The following is a 13,740-nucleotide window of genomic DNA, read 5'->3' as shown; positions in this document are numbered from 1 at the left end:
CTTTTGTTAGTGCTTGTGTGCACATAGCATATTTTTATGTTCCTGAAGATGGCAACGTGATGTTGACGAAATATTGAAGTTATTCATTAAAGCTGCCTTTAATTAATATCCTTTATATGCGTTGTTAATTCCGTAAGCTAATCACCAGTTATGCATGACCAACATATAAGCCTTGCTACTAGAAATACATATTTAGTTATGTGCAAAGGCAGACATATTTTTCAAGATTAATTTGAAAGTAAACTGCTGACAGGAAGCTAATAATGATGAAAATTTAATTTTGTTGATATATCATAGTATCCAGTACACTCCTTTACAAATATATCAGAAATGATGTGAAATTTATAAAAATGCGGGATATGTTAACAGTTGTTTTGATCAACAGTGCATTTATATATCAACAATAACATCATTGCAGAAGTACATAAAGGGAACTGCGGAAATGATGGATTCCAATGAATATAGTCAAATGCTTTCCTTCCACAGGACCATTCTGTGTATCGTTCTTTTACCAGAGATTCTACAAGAAAGTCAACGTGATAAGTTACCTGAAGTTTCTTCATAAGAAGTGTCAATTATAAAGAGGGCAAATATTCTATGGAACTAATTCTTAGGTCTTACAGCTTTTCTAAAATCCTTCTTCACGCATTAGATGTAGTATCTGTTGCGACCAAGACTTCATCTTCTTTAACAGTATCTTGTAATCTTTTTCTAGGTCTTCCTGTTCTCTTATTCTTTGGTTTCCAACTATAGACTTGTTTTATTATTCTATCTCCACTTCTTCTTTCCATGTGTTCAATCCAATTTATTCTTTGGGTTGCTACCCAATTGTTTATTGCTTGCATTTCACATTGTTTTCTTATATCTGTATTTTTTATTTTATCTAATCTAGTTTTATTTATTAATTTTCTTAATATATTCACTTCACCTGTGTTTAACATTTGTCTTGTTTTCCTAGTGTCTGGTCTTGTTTCTGCATTATATGTCAAAATAAGCCTGACTACTGCTTTATAAATTCTGGTTTTTGTCTCTAAGATGTTTATTTTTCCATATTGTTTTGTTCAAGCATCCTGATATTCTTGCAGCTTTTGCAACTTGTTCTCTGGCTTCTAGATGTGGCCTTCTTTCCCAGTTCAGTTGCATACCTATATAGTTGTAATTCGTTATTTGTTCAATAATAGTACCTTCCAATTCTAATTTGCATCTTTGTGATTCTTGTGATATCATACATTTTGTTTTAGTTTTTGATATCTTCATATTATACAATTTTGCTGCTTTATTAAATGTATGTAGTAATATTTGTGAGTTTCATTTTCTGCAATTAATAATACATCATCTGCATAACATATAGTTATTATTCTATTGTTTATTTTCACTCCTGTATTTTGTATTTTATTAACTTTTTGTATTATTTCATCAAATTATTATATTGAATATTGTTGGACTTAAAGTCTCCTTGTCTAATGCCATTACTAATTTGTATCTCTTTACTTATTTTTCCTTGTTTGGAAAGAATTAATGCATTGGAAATGTGGTGTTGATAGAAAGATAGAAAAGATTAGCTATACAGAGAGAATATCAAATCAAGAAGTTTTAAGAAGAGTTGGGATGGAAAGAACACTGCTCAAGAATATTATGCAAAGAAAGACCAGATTTGCAGGACACCTGACAAGAACTATATTACAAGGGAAAGTTGAGGGGAAGAGAAGACGTGGAAGACCAACTAGAGAGTGGTTCAATGACATCATGCAATGGACTGGTTTAAGAATGACGGAGGCAACAGACAGAGAGAAATGGAGAAGAGCTGCTCATCTGCCTAAGTGCCTTAGACGATAGAAATATAAGATCTGATAATGTTGGAGTCTTGACAAGAAACAGACTGATTTGGAGGAAAATTGTAGATAGAAAGTTAGTAATGATGTAAATTTTTCATGTAGTACTATCATATCCTATACACCCTTTGAGGGTACATGTCTAGAATTCGATGATGATGATGATATAGAGTCAAATTTATTTTCCTGAATTTTCATAAACTTTTTTATGCAATTTTCGGTTTATTTTAATTCATTGCTTCGGTTTTATGTGGTTTTAGAAAATTATGGAACATATCCCTGATTTTTCAACGTAAGTTTAGGCCTTTTTTGTGTGATTTTTTATATGCGGTTTTCTGTGGAACGTATCTACCACATAAAAAGAGACCTGACTGTATATCCAAATGAGTAAGATGATATTAAATAGATAAAATTGAATGGACAGACTTTACAAAAAAGTTAATGAATACAAAAATCTTGACTGATAGGGAATTAGAGTTCATGAATCTTACTAATAATTACAACAAAGTAAAAAAGTAGATTATGAGATTAATTAAAAGAAGCTTCACATATAAGAGTAAGAAGTAACGATATCATTATATAAGTCTTTAGCCAGGTCGTACTGGATTATGTTTCCTACTCATTGAGAATTTTTTAAGGATATCTAGAAGTTTATAAGTTAATTTATGGTGGAGCCTGCTGAATCAGGCTCCACAGACAAAGTAATAAAAAGACAACGAAGAGAGCGATCACAAACACAAAGTTCGTTTCTTAACTTTTCAGGGTAGGAAATATGTGGAATATCCTTCAATAACAGGTTATAAAATTGGTGAATTTATATCAGTTTAAAACAGAATTAGGTAAATGTTATGGCTGGAGGACTAATTAAAAGTATAATATTTATCTAATATGACATTGTTAAACATGCTGGTATTATTATGTATATGTGTATAAATATGTATGAAAAAAATAAAAATAATATGTAAAAAGGTAAAAGAATGAATGATAAGATAAGATAAACCGTGTGAATCCACATAAAACATCCTATAACACCAGTGATGAAATCTGTGGTAAGTGTTATTAATTTGGTCACAGTGGTGATTAGTCAGTACATGATTCACCTGCTGTTCATCCTACCCATCCACAGAGAGTATGAGAATCGAGTAAGTAGGTCTCAGATTGTCATTATCAAATTAGTTTTCCTTTGGGTGTTTTTCCCTCAAATGTTTTCCCTCACAAATATGAAACTGATGACTTTAAATAAAAAACATTCTGATTTAGTCATATGAGCATTCCGATATAAACATAACTTAGTATTTCACGGAGTTCATGCCATTGCCACCATAGATAAATATGTCTCCTGGTGGAAAACTAATAATAACATGAAGCTACAAAATATAACATTGTGATAATTACTTACGTTAGCATCTTCACAACACACATTCCAACTGACTGAAATCTTTGACTTAACCTCATCACAGCACCTAATCGATCACTTGGCAGGGGTGGAAACTCAATACTATCAGTATTAGTATACTCTGAAAATGCATACTCCTCTGCAACAATAAAACAAAACAATAAGTTTGTGCTATTTTACTCAGCTTTATACAGAAAAACAACAATGAATATTTTCAACTACAAAAACTTATACTGGTACAGAACTTTTTTCTACTTAAATTTATTTATTTTATTCATTTATTTTATTTTTATCTAATTCACACATTAAAATTTGCAAAACCTATAGCATTTAGACATTCAAATGTTACTCAACATTAAAATAGTTCATCATCATCAAATTCCTGATATATAACCTCAAGGGGGGTGTACAGGATATGATAGTACTACATGAAAAATTTATATCATTACTAACTTACTATCTACAATTTTCCTCCAAATTAGTCTGTTACCTGTCAAGATTCCAATATTATCAGATCTTATATTTCTGTCTTCTAAGGCACTTTTTACTGTATCAATCCACCTAAATCGTGGTCTTCCTCTGGGTCTTTATTCTGCCATCCTGGCAGAGTTCAAGTTCTTTCCTAATAACCTCATTTTTAATAGGATATTACCATTGATGCCATCTGTTCATGCCCCAAATCTTTCTCAGGACTCATATCTGCGGTCTGTAGTCATTGGTCAAGTGTTTTATTTCTAACCTAGCTCTCAGATCCATAAGTTAAAATTGGTTTGAACACTATCTTGTATACAGCTAATTTAGTGTTTTGGCTAATTTCTCTCTTATTCCATATAAATTTATTCAGTTAACTTCCTACCATAATAGCTTTGTTGATTCTGTTGTCTATTTCCATATTTAATTTACCATCTTGACTAAAAATCCTGCATAAGTAGCTGAAATGTTTTACGTATACTATAAGTTCTACATTCACAATGCAGTTGATATTTTCAATGTTTCTGCCTATTTTCATTGTCTGTCTTTTTAATGCTGACCACCATACTATTACATATCTATTACAACATTTATTCAATTTTGTCAGGGAATCTTGCAGACTTGTACTGGATTTATTTAGAAGTATAACACCATATGCATAAAGCAAAGAGCTTACATTAACATATCAAGTTTAATACCACTTTACTTCATGTGATCTATATAGATAATGAATAGGAGAGGAGATAATGTACATCCTTGTCTGATACCAGATGTACAGGAAGGTGATTTAATGTTACATCCTTCAATTCTAACTGCTGACTTACAACTCAAATAAAGACTAAGTATTGCTTGATATAATGCCCCATTAACACCATATAACTGTAGCATTTTGAATAGCTTCTCTATTGGCACCTCTTGTTATATGCCTTTTCAAGATCTACAAAACTTAAATACAGATCTTTGTTATATTCCCATGATTTCTCAACTATCTGTCATAAAGTGAAAATCTGATCCTGACAGCCATTGTTTGGCCTGAATCCAACATGTTCTTCACCAAGCTTCTCTTCCACAATCCTTGTCAACCGTTTCTCAAGTATACTTTCATATATCTTACCAGGAACACTCAATAATGAAATGCCTCTGTAATTCTCACATTCAGTTTTATTTCCCTTTATATATATGGTACTATGAGAGCTATACCCAATCATTGGGAATTCTTCCCTCTGTCCAGGCCTTCTGAACTATACAGTGCAGCCACTAAAAGACTTTTATACCTCCATACTTAACCATTTCTGGTTGAATATCATCTACTCCTACAGCCTTTCCACTTTTCAGGCTTTTAATGGCTTTTTCTACTTCAAGTTTGGATATGTATTCCTGATTGCATGCCTGGTCAGTGTTTTTTTACCACTGCTATCATCATTGCTTGTTTCATTTAGCAATTTTTCGAAGTAATTATTCCATACTTCAAGGATATCTTTTTCTCCTGTTTTCATGTCACCTGTATCATGTCTAATTCCTTTAAACAGCACTCTTTCCTCCATTTCTGAGGTTCTTCAACAACCTCCAGAATATCTTGCCACCTTCTTGGTATTTATTTTCTATCTTCTTACCAAAGTCCTCCCATTACTTTTGTTTAGCCAGTTTTACACAGCGTTTAGCTTTCTTACATTTGTCTCTGTATCCTCCAAGAGCACTAGCTGACTTATTTGCCAGGAACTTTTGATATGCTTTCTTCTTTTCCTTCACTGCCTCTTTAACTTCCTGTGTCCCCCATGGAGTTCTGATTTTTCTATCCTTGCAGACAACCTCACCACGTGCCTCTCTGGCTGAATCAATCAGGGTTTTCTTCAGGGCTTGCCATTGAATCTCCAAAATTTGGCTCCTGTTCTCGAACTCTTTCATTTTTTCTTGAATAATATTTGTTTATTTTAGTCTACAGTTCACATCTGAGAGCTGCTCAACTTTTATTCGCTTTAAAACTTTCTTACATGTTATTCTTTTCAATATGAAATTCAATTTTATCCTGCTCAAGACTAAATGGTGATCACTTCCAATTTCAAATCCTCTGTACACCTAGTGTCCTGCACCAGTGGGAAAGCATCACTATCAACAACAACATAGTCAATGAGACTTCTCTTATTCCTTGCTTCTTCTCCACATGTGAATTTGTGCACATTTTTATGTTGGAACATGGTGTTAGTAATAAACAGTCCATATCCTGAGCAGGTATTTGCCATTATTATTAGATTTGCTCTTTTCTCCAAATTTTCCTAAAATATTATGTATGTCTTCATTTCCTACTCTGCTATTTAGATCCACAACAATGGCCAACTTTTCCTTTTCATTGTGTTAGTTGCATTAAAATAGCTATATCACAATAACTATTTTTTTTCCATTTTAACCTGAAGATCATATTAAAGCAGAAAACATTCATAACATTATGACCAGAAAATAGTTCTGAAAACAACTTGAAGCTTTTTTTAGTATTATTAAGACTGAAAATTTTATTCATCATCACCATCAAATTCCTGACATGTACCCTCAAGGGGTGTACAGGATATGATAGTACCACATGAAAAATTTACATCATTACTAACTTCCTATCTACAATTTTACTTCAAATCAGTCTGTCACTTGTCAAGTCTCCAACATTATCAGATCTTATATTTCTATCGTCTACGGCACTTTGTACAGTATCAATCCACCTACATCTTGATCTTCTGTCTGGGTCGTTTTGCTAATCTTTCCTTGCCCATTCTGTTTAAGTGACCATACCACCCGAGATTAGCTCTGCTAACGCATTCCTGGATTCCTGACAATGTCAAATTCTTTCCTAATATCCTCATTTTTAATATGATATTGCCATTGATGCCATTTATTCACACCTCTAATATTTCTCAGGACTCTCATATCTGCGGTTTCTAGTCTTTGGTCAAGTGTTTTCTTTTGACCCAGCTCTATGATCCATAAGTTAAAACTGGTTTGAACACTGTCTTGTATACAGCTAATTTAGTGTTCCGACTAATTTCTCTCTTATTCCATATGAATTTATTCAATTGACTGCCTACAATACCAGCTTTGTTAATTCTGCTGTCTATTTCCATATTTAATTTACCATCTTCAGTAAAAATCGTGCCTAAGTAGCTGAAATGTTTTACTTGTTCCACAGGTTCCCCGTTCACAACACAGTTGACATTTTCAACAATTCTACCTATTTTCATTGTCTTTGCCTTTTTAATACTGACCTTTATACCATATCTATTACAACAGTTATTCAATTTAGTCAGGGAATCTTGCAAACTTGCAGCGAATTTATTTAGAATTATAACATCGTCTGTATAAAACAAAGAGCTGACATTAACATCTCCAATTCTGATATCTTTTTTAATACCACTTTCCTTCATAATGTGATCCATATAGATAATGAATAACAGAGGAGATAATGTACATCCTTGTCTCACACCAGATTTAACATTAAACCATCTTCCTGTACTTCCTTTAATTCTAACTGCTGACTTACAACTGAAATAAAGTATTGCTTGATATAATGCCCCATTGACACCATATAATTGTAGCATATTGAATTGCTTCTCTCTTGGCACATTGTCATATGCCTTTTCCAGATCGACAAAACTTAAATACAGATCTTTGTTATATTACCATGCTTTCTCAACTCTTTGTCGTAAATTGAAGATCTGATCCTGACAGCATCTATTTGGCCTGAATCCAGCTTGTTCTTCACCGAGCTTTTATTCCACAATTCTTCTCAACCTTTCTCAAGTATACTTGCATAGATCTTGCCAGGAACACTCAATAGGGAAATACCTCTGTAATTCTCACATTCAGTTTTAGTTCCCTTTTTATATATGGGTAATATGAGAGCTCTACTCCAATTATCGGGAATTCGTCCCTCTGTCCAGGCTTTCTGACCTATGCCTTGCAGCCACTGTAAGACTTTCATACCACCATACTTCAGCATTTCTGGTTGAATATCATCTACTCCTGCTGCCTTTCCACATTTCAAGCCTTTAATGACTTTTTCTACTTCAAGTATGGATATGTTTTCCTGATTGTATGGTGTTGGGTGTTTTTTACCACTGTGCTCTCACTGCTTGTTTCATTCAGCAATTTTTCGAATTAATTACTCCATACTTCAAGGATATCTTTTTCTCCTGTTTTCATGTCATCACCTTTATCATCTCTAACTCCTTTTACAGCACTCTTTCTTCCATTTCTAAGCTTCTTCAACAACCTCCAGAATATTTTGCCACCTTCTTCATATTTATTTTCTATGTTCTTGCCAAAGTCCTCCCATGACTTTTGTTTAGCTAGTTTTACACAGTGTTTCGCTTTGTTACATTTGTCTCTGTATTCTCTAAGAGCAAAAGCTGATTTATTTGCCAGGAACTTTTGATATGCTTTCTTCTTTTCCTTCACTGCCTCTTTAACTTCCTGTGTCCACCATGGAGTTCTGATTTTTCTATCCTTGCAGACAACCTCACCACATGCCTCTCTGGCTGAATCAATCAGGGTTTTCTTCAAGGCTTGCCACTGAATCTCCAAGGTTTGGTTCCTGTTCTCAAACTCTTTTCATTTTTTCTTCAATAATCTTTATTTTGGTCTACAGTTTACATCTGAGAGCTGCTCAACTTTTATTTGCTTTAAAGCTTTCTTACATGTTATTCTTTTCAATATGAAATTCAATTTTATCCTGCTCAAGACTAAATAGTGATTGCTTCCAATTTCAAATTCTCTGTACACTCTGGTGTCCTGCACCAGGGAGAAAACATCACTATCAACAATAACATAGTAAATGAGAATTTTTTTATTCCTTGCCTCTTCTCTCCATGTGAATTCGTACACATTTTTATGTTGGAACATGGTGTTAGTAATAACCAGTCGATGTACTGAGCAGAAATCCAATTTGGATTTCTGCTCAGGTATTTGCCATTATTATTAGGTTTGCTCTTTTCTCCAAATTTTCCCAATATATTTTTGTATGTCTGGCAATAATTTCGTACTCTGCTATTTAGATCCCCAACAAGGACCAACTTTTCCTTTTTCAATGTGTCAGTTGCTTTTTCTAAAGTATCAAAGAATTCCTCCACTTCTACCTTAGTAGAACCTTCTGTGGGACCATGGGTACAAATAAGTCTCATTGTCTAATTCCCCATTCTGATATTTGCCCACATCACTCTACTTGACACAGGCAGTCTCAAGTAGATTCAAGAAGATTAGCCTCGTATTTTGTGTTGAATACTATGGCTACTCCTTCTTTTTTTGATTGTCATGGCCTGAATATAACATTTTGTATTTATTGCTCAGAAAGATCTCACCAGTTTTTGTCTCTTTTAAAATGTAAAAAGAAGGAGGAGAATATCTGAGAAACAGTAAAAATAATATAGTAGAAACACGAGACTATCTTTTTTTGTTTGTTTGTGTCATTGCCATCTGTCTCTCTCTCTCTCTCTGCATGAGAAACTATCACAATAAAGGTAAGGAATTACTTTTAGAATGCCTCATATATATATATATATACAGGGTGTTCGGGATAAATTTGACAGTTTCGTAAGGAAAAAGAAAATCTTCTTTGTATCTATTAAATTTAATGAATTGACAAAAAAACCTTACAGGCAGAGTTAATTACAATACTATCAACAAGATTTACTCAAAATAACCACCATTAGCATCGATCACAGCTTCAATTCTGCTTCGGAACCTCGAACAAGCTGATGCTACAGTCTCCCTGGGAAGGGCCGCAAAAACTGTTTTAATTTTATCCATTAACTGGGCTTTTGTATTACTGGAAGTGCGATTGGTGTCTTTTTCAACTGCGCCCCATACAAAATAATCCATGGGGTTAAGGTCTGGGGAGTTTGGAGGCCAAACATTTGGACTGGTGAAGTCGTAGAAATTTTCAGACAACCATTTTTGACTTTTCCCAGAGGTGTGGCAAGGGGCCGAATCCTGCTGCCATACATACGGCCTACCATTTGCTACCCTTGTTATCCAGGGCTTGACTACAGTTAGCAACTCCACGAACAAAGCCCGAATTCCAATGCCAGGGTTCTTCAACACCTGTTCCTGCAGATTTGCGAGGAATTCTGCTGTACGAACGCAATCAGATCGTCTGCTAGGGATCTTTCTTCTTGCTACATCCTCGTAGTCACCATTGCAAGTCTCTAGTTCATGCCTGATTGTTTTTACTGTATTCAGGGAGCATTGGGCAGCAGTCATAATATCCTTATTTTGATGGCGGGCACGAATCATCATGATACAAGTTATTCTCTTCCATGATTTAGGTGGGTTCCAGCTATCCATCCTTTCTGACATCTTGTATATGAATGAAGAAGGGTCCAAACTTTTAAATGAAGAGAAGTGTGTGTTAATACATGTAACTTACGGAAAAATATAATTAATTATAAATATGTCAAATTTATCCCGAACACCCTGTATATATGTTTGTACATACCTAGTTCAATATCCTCATACAATTCACTGAGAATTTGATGAAGGGTGGCCAAGAATTTCTCAAGTTGAATCCGCCAGGCACCAGCAGGATTCATACACTTATTTCCTTCTCCACATGATGGAAACAATGCAAAACATACTGCAACAGGCTGAAAAATTAAAATATAAAAATATCATATAATGAAATTAAGTAACTTAAGATAACATTAACTTTTTCTTTCAGTGAACTGCATTATACATAAAATGTACACAAAGATAAATTCAAACAATTATTAGATCTCTTTTAATATGATGCATATCATTTTTAATTTGCAATATGCCATACAGCTTACTAGAAAAACTGACAACAAATTAGGACATGTCTGTAATTTCACTGATGGACAAGAAAAGATGGAGCATTTCAAGGTTATACCAATCCAGTGAAGACTGCCTTCATTGGGGAATTTCAACTCTCAAATGCTCAAATGGGTTAATAACATAAAATACTGAATGATACTGAAAAAGCAAGTAGATTAACTGTAAAATTCACTTATCCAACAAGTGATTTTGCTACAGGAACATTTACCTGATGAAATGTATAAGATCCTTTCCCACACCACCGCATTATCACAAGTAGTGCGGTGGTGCAGATCTGTGGGAAAGGATGTGAAATATAGGTATATTGGAAGCAAGTTTCTGTTGAATCCAGATTCTTCCAGCATATATAACATGAAGTACTGAGATTTCTTACAACTTCAAAGAACATTTTTTGCACCTCAAGAGGTTGTGCAACGAGCACCAATTAGCAAATATTATTTACAATCATGTATGTGAGCTGATTGTAAATAATATTTGCTAATTGGTGCTCATTGCACAACCTCTTGAGGTGCAAAAAAAAATGTTCTTTGAAGTTGTGTGAGCTGGGCTGCTTAAGGGTCAAAGCTGTATAACTGAGAGGAGATCTCCACATAGCCTTTAAAGGAATGCGGAGAACCGACCAGAGCTTCTGACCTAATGTCCAATCCTCACCTTCTCGTGGTGCGCCCTGTTGGGTATCTACTTTGATACTGAACGAATGAGGATGGGCTGGCAATTTGGGATTTAGCCGACCAAATTGTATTCTTATTGGTTAAACCAAAATAAAAAAATGATGATAGGACATGACAAAATTTCATGCCGGCTGGGGCGTCGCCCGGTTAAACAAGGCCCCCGTTGTTTTTGCCAGGGAACCAGGGCGAACAGCGAAAAGTCAGCTACTGGAACAAATCTGAAAACAAACCCCAACTCAACATCACCAGAGTTAAAGATCGGTACTATCAACGTAAGAAGCCTGAATGGTGGCAAAGAAATGGAGCTAGCTGAGGAATTAGATAAGTACCAGATCGACATAATAGGGGTGACTGAAACAAAAAAGACCAAAACTGGTGAGATCTTTCTGAGCAATAAATACAAAATGTTATATTCAGGCAATGACAATCAAGGAAAAGAAGGAGTAGCCATAATATTCAACACAAAATACGAGGCTAATCTTCTTGAATGGCAGTAAGTCTCAAGTAGAGTAATGTGGACAAATATGAGAATGGGGAACTGGACAATGAGACTTATTTGTGCCTATGGTCCCACAGAAGGTTCTACTAAGGTAGAAATGGAGGAATTTTTTGACGCTTTAGAAAAAGCAACTGACACAATGAAAAAGGAAAAGTTGGTCCTTGTTGGGGATCTAAATAGCAGAGTACGAAATTATTGCCAGACATACAAAAATATATTGGGAAAATTTGGAGAAAAGAGCAAACCTAATAATAATGGCAAATATCTGTTGGATTTCTGCTCAGGACATGGACTGGTTATTACTAACACCATGTTCCAACATAAAAATGTGCACAAATTCACATGGAGAGAAGAGGCTAGGAATAAGAAAAGTCTCATTTACTATGTTATTGTTGATAGTGATGTTTTCTCCCTGGTGCAGGACACCAGAGTGTACAAAGGATTTGAAATTGGAAGTGATCACTATTTAGTCTTGAGCAGGATAAAATTGAATTTCATATTGAAAAGAATAACAGGTAAGAAAGTTTTAAAGCGAATAAAAGTTGAGCAGCTCTCAGATGTGAACTGTAGACTAAAATACAGAAAGATTATTGAAAAGAAAATGAAAGAGTTTGAGAACAGGAATCAAACCTTGGAGATTCAGTGGCAAACTCTGAAGAAAACATTGATTGATTCTGCCAGAGAGGCATGTGGTGAGGTTGTCTGCAAGGATAAAAAAATCAGAACTCCCTGGTGGACACAGGAAGTTAAAGAGGCAGTGAAGGAAAAGAAGAAAGCATATCAAAAGTTCCTGGCAAATAAGTCAGCTTTTACTCTTACAGAATACAGAGACAAATGTAAAAAAGCTAAACAGTGTGTAATACTAGCTAAACAAAAGTCATGGGAGGACTTTGGCAAGAATATAGAAAATAAATATCAAGAAGGTGGCAAAATATTCTGGAGTTTCTTGAAGAAACTTAGGAATGGAGGAAAGAGTGCTGTAAAAGGAGTTAGAGATGATAAAGGTGACATGAAAACAGGAGAAAAAGATATCCTTGAAGTATGGAGTAATTACTTTGAAAAACTGCTAAATGAAACAAGCAGTGATGACAGCACAGTGATAAAAAACACTGACCAGGCATGCAGTCAGGAATACATATCCATACTTGAAGTAGAAAAAGCTATCAAAGGCTTGAAATGTGGAAAGGCAGCAGGAGTAGATGATATTCGATCAGAAATGCTGAAGTATGGTGGTATAAAAGTCTTACAGTGGCTGCACTGCATAGTTCAGAAAGCCTGGACATAGGGACGAATTCCCGATGATTGGAGTGGAGCTCTCATAGTACCCATATATAAAAAGGGAAATAAAACTGAATGTGAGAATTACAGAGGTATTTCCCTACTGAGTGTTCCTGGCAAGATCTATGCAAGTATACTTGAGAAACTGTTGAGAAGAATTGTGGAAGAAAAGCTTGGTGAAGAACAAGCTGGATTCAGGCCAAACAGAGGCTGTCAGGATCAGATCTTCACTTTACGACAAATAGTTGAGAAATCATGGGAATATAACAAAGATCTGTATTTAAGCTTTGTCGATTTGGAAAAGGAATATGATAAGGTGCCAAGAGAGAAGCTATTCAATACACTGCAGTTACATGGTGTCAATGGGGCATTATATCAAGCAATACTTAGTCTTTATTTGAGTTGTAAGTCAGCAGTTAGAATTGAAGGAAGTACAGGAAGATGGTTTAATGTTAAATCTGGTGTGAGACAAGGATGTACATTATCCCATTTGTTATTCATTATCTATATGGATCACATTATGAAGGAAAGTGGTATTAAACCTGATATCAAAATTGGAGATGTTAATGTCAGCTCTTTGCTTTATGCGGATGATGTTATACTTCTAAATAAATCCGCTACCAGTCTGCAAGATTCTCTGACTAAATTGAATAGCTGTTGTAATAGATATGGTATGAAGGTCAGCAACAAAAAGACAAAGACAATGAAAATAGGCAGAAGCATTGAAAATGCCAACTGTGTTGTGAATGGAGAACCTGTGGA

The 13,740-nt window shown here is 34.7% G+C and overlaps 1 protein-coding gene across 2 annotated transcripts in view; it reads right to left on the bottom strand.

Moving 5' to 3' along the window:
• LOC150093275 (proline-, glutamic acid- and leucine-rich protein 1-like) overlaps window positions 1-13,740 on the bottom strand; it is a 270,371-nt gene that overhangs the window by 184,901 nt on the left and 71,730 nt on the right. For both annotated transcript variants that reach the window (XM_090413693.1, XM_090413694.1), the window contains 2 exons: window positions 10,175-10,322; window positions 3,232-3,367 (listed from right to left, as the gene is read on the bottom strand). In XM_090413693.1, the coding sequence (XP_090269819.1) occupies window positions 3,232-3,367; window positions 10,175-10,322 (284 nt within the window). The remainder of the gene's footprint in view (window positions 1-3,231; window positions 3,368-10,174; window positions 10,323-13,740) is intronic.

The sequence above is a fragment of the Typopeltis vanoorti genome, chromosome 24, assembly GCF_054136105.1.
Source record: "Typopeltis vanoorti isolate ZY-2024b chromosome 24, IOZ_Tvanoo_1.0, whole genome shotgun sequence".
NCBI lineage: Eukaryota > Metazoa > Arthropoda > Arachnida > Uropygi > Thelyphonidae > Typopeltis > Typopeltis vanoorti.
This window is presented reverse-complemented; position numbering and strand designations above follow the sequence as displayed.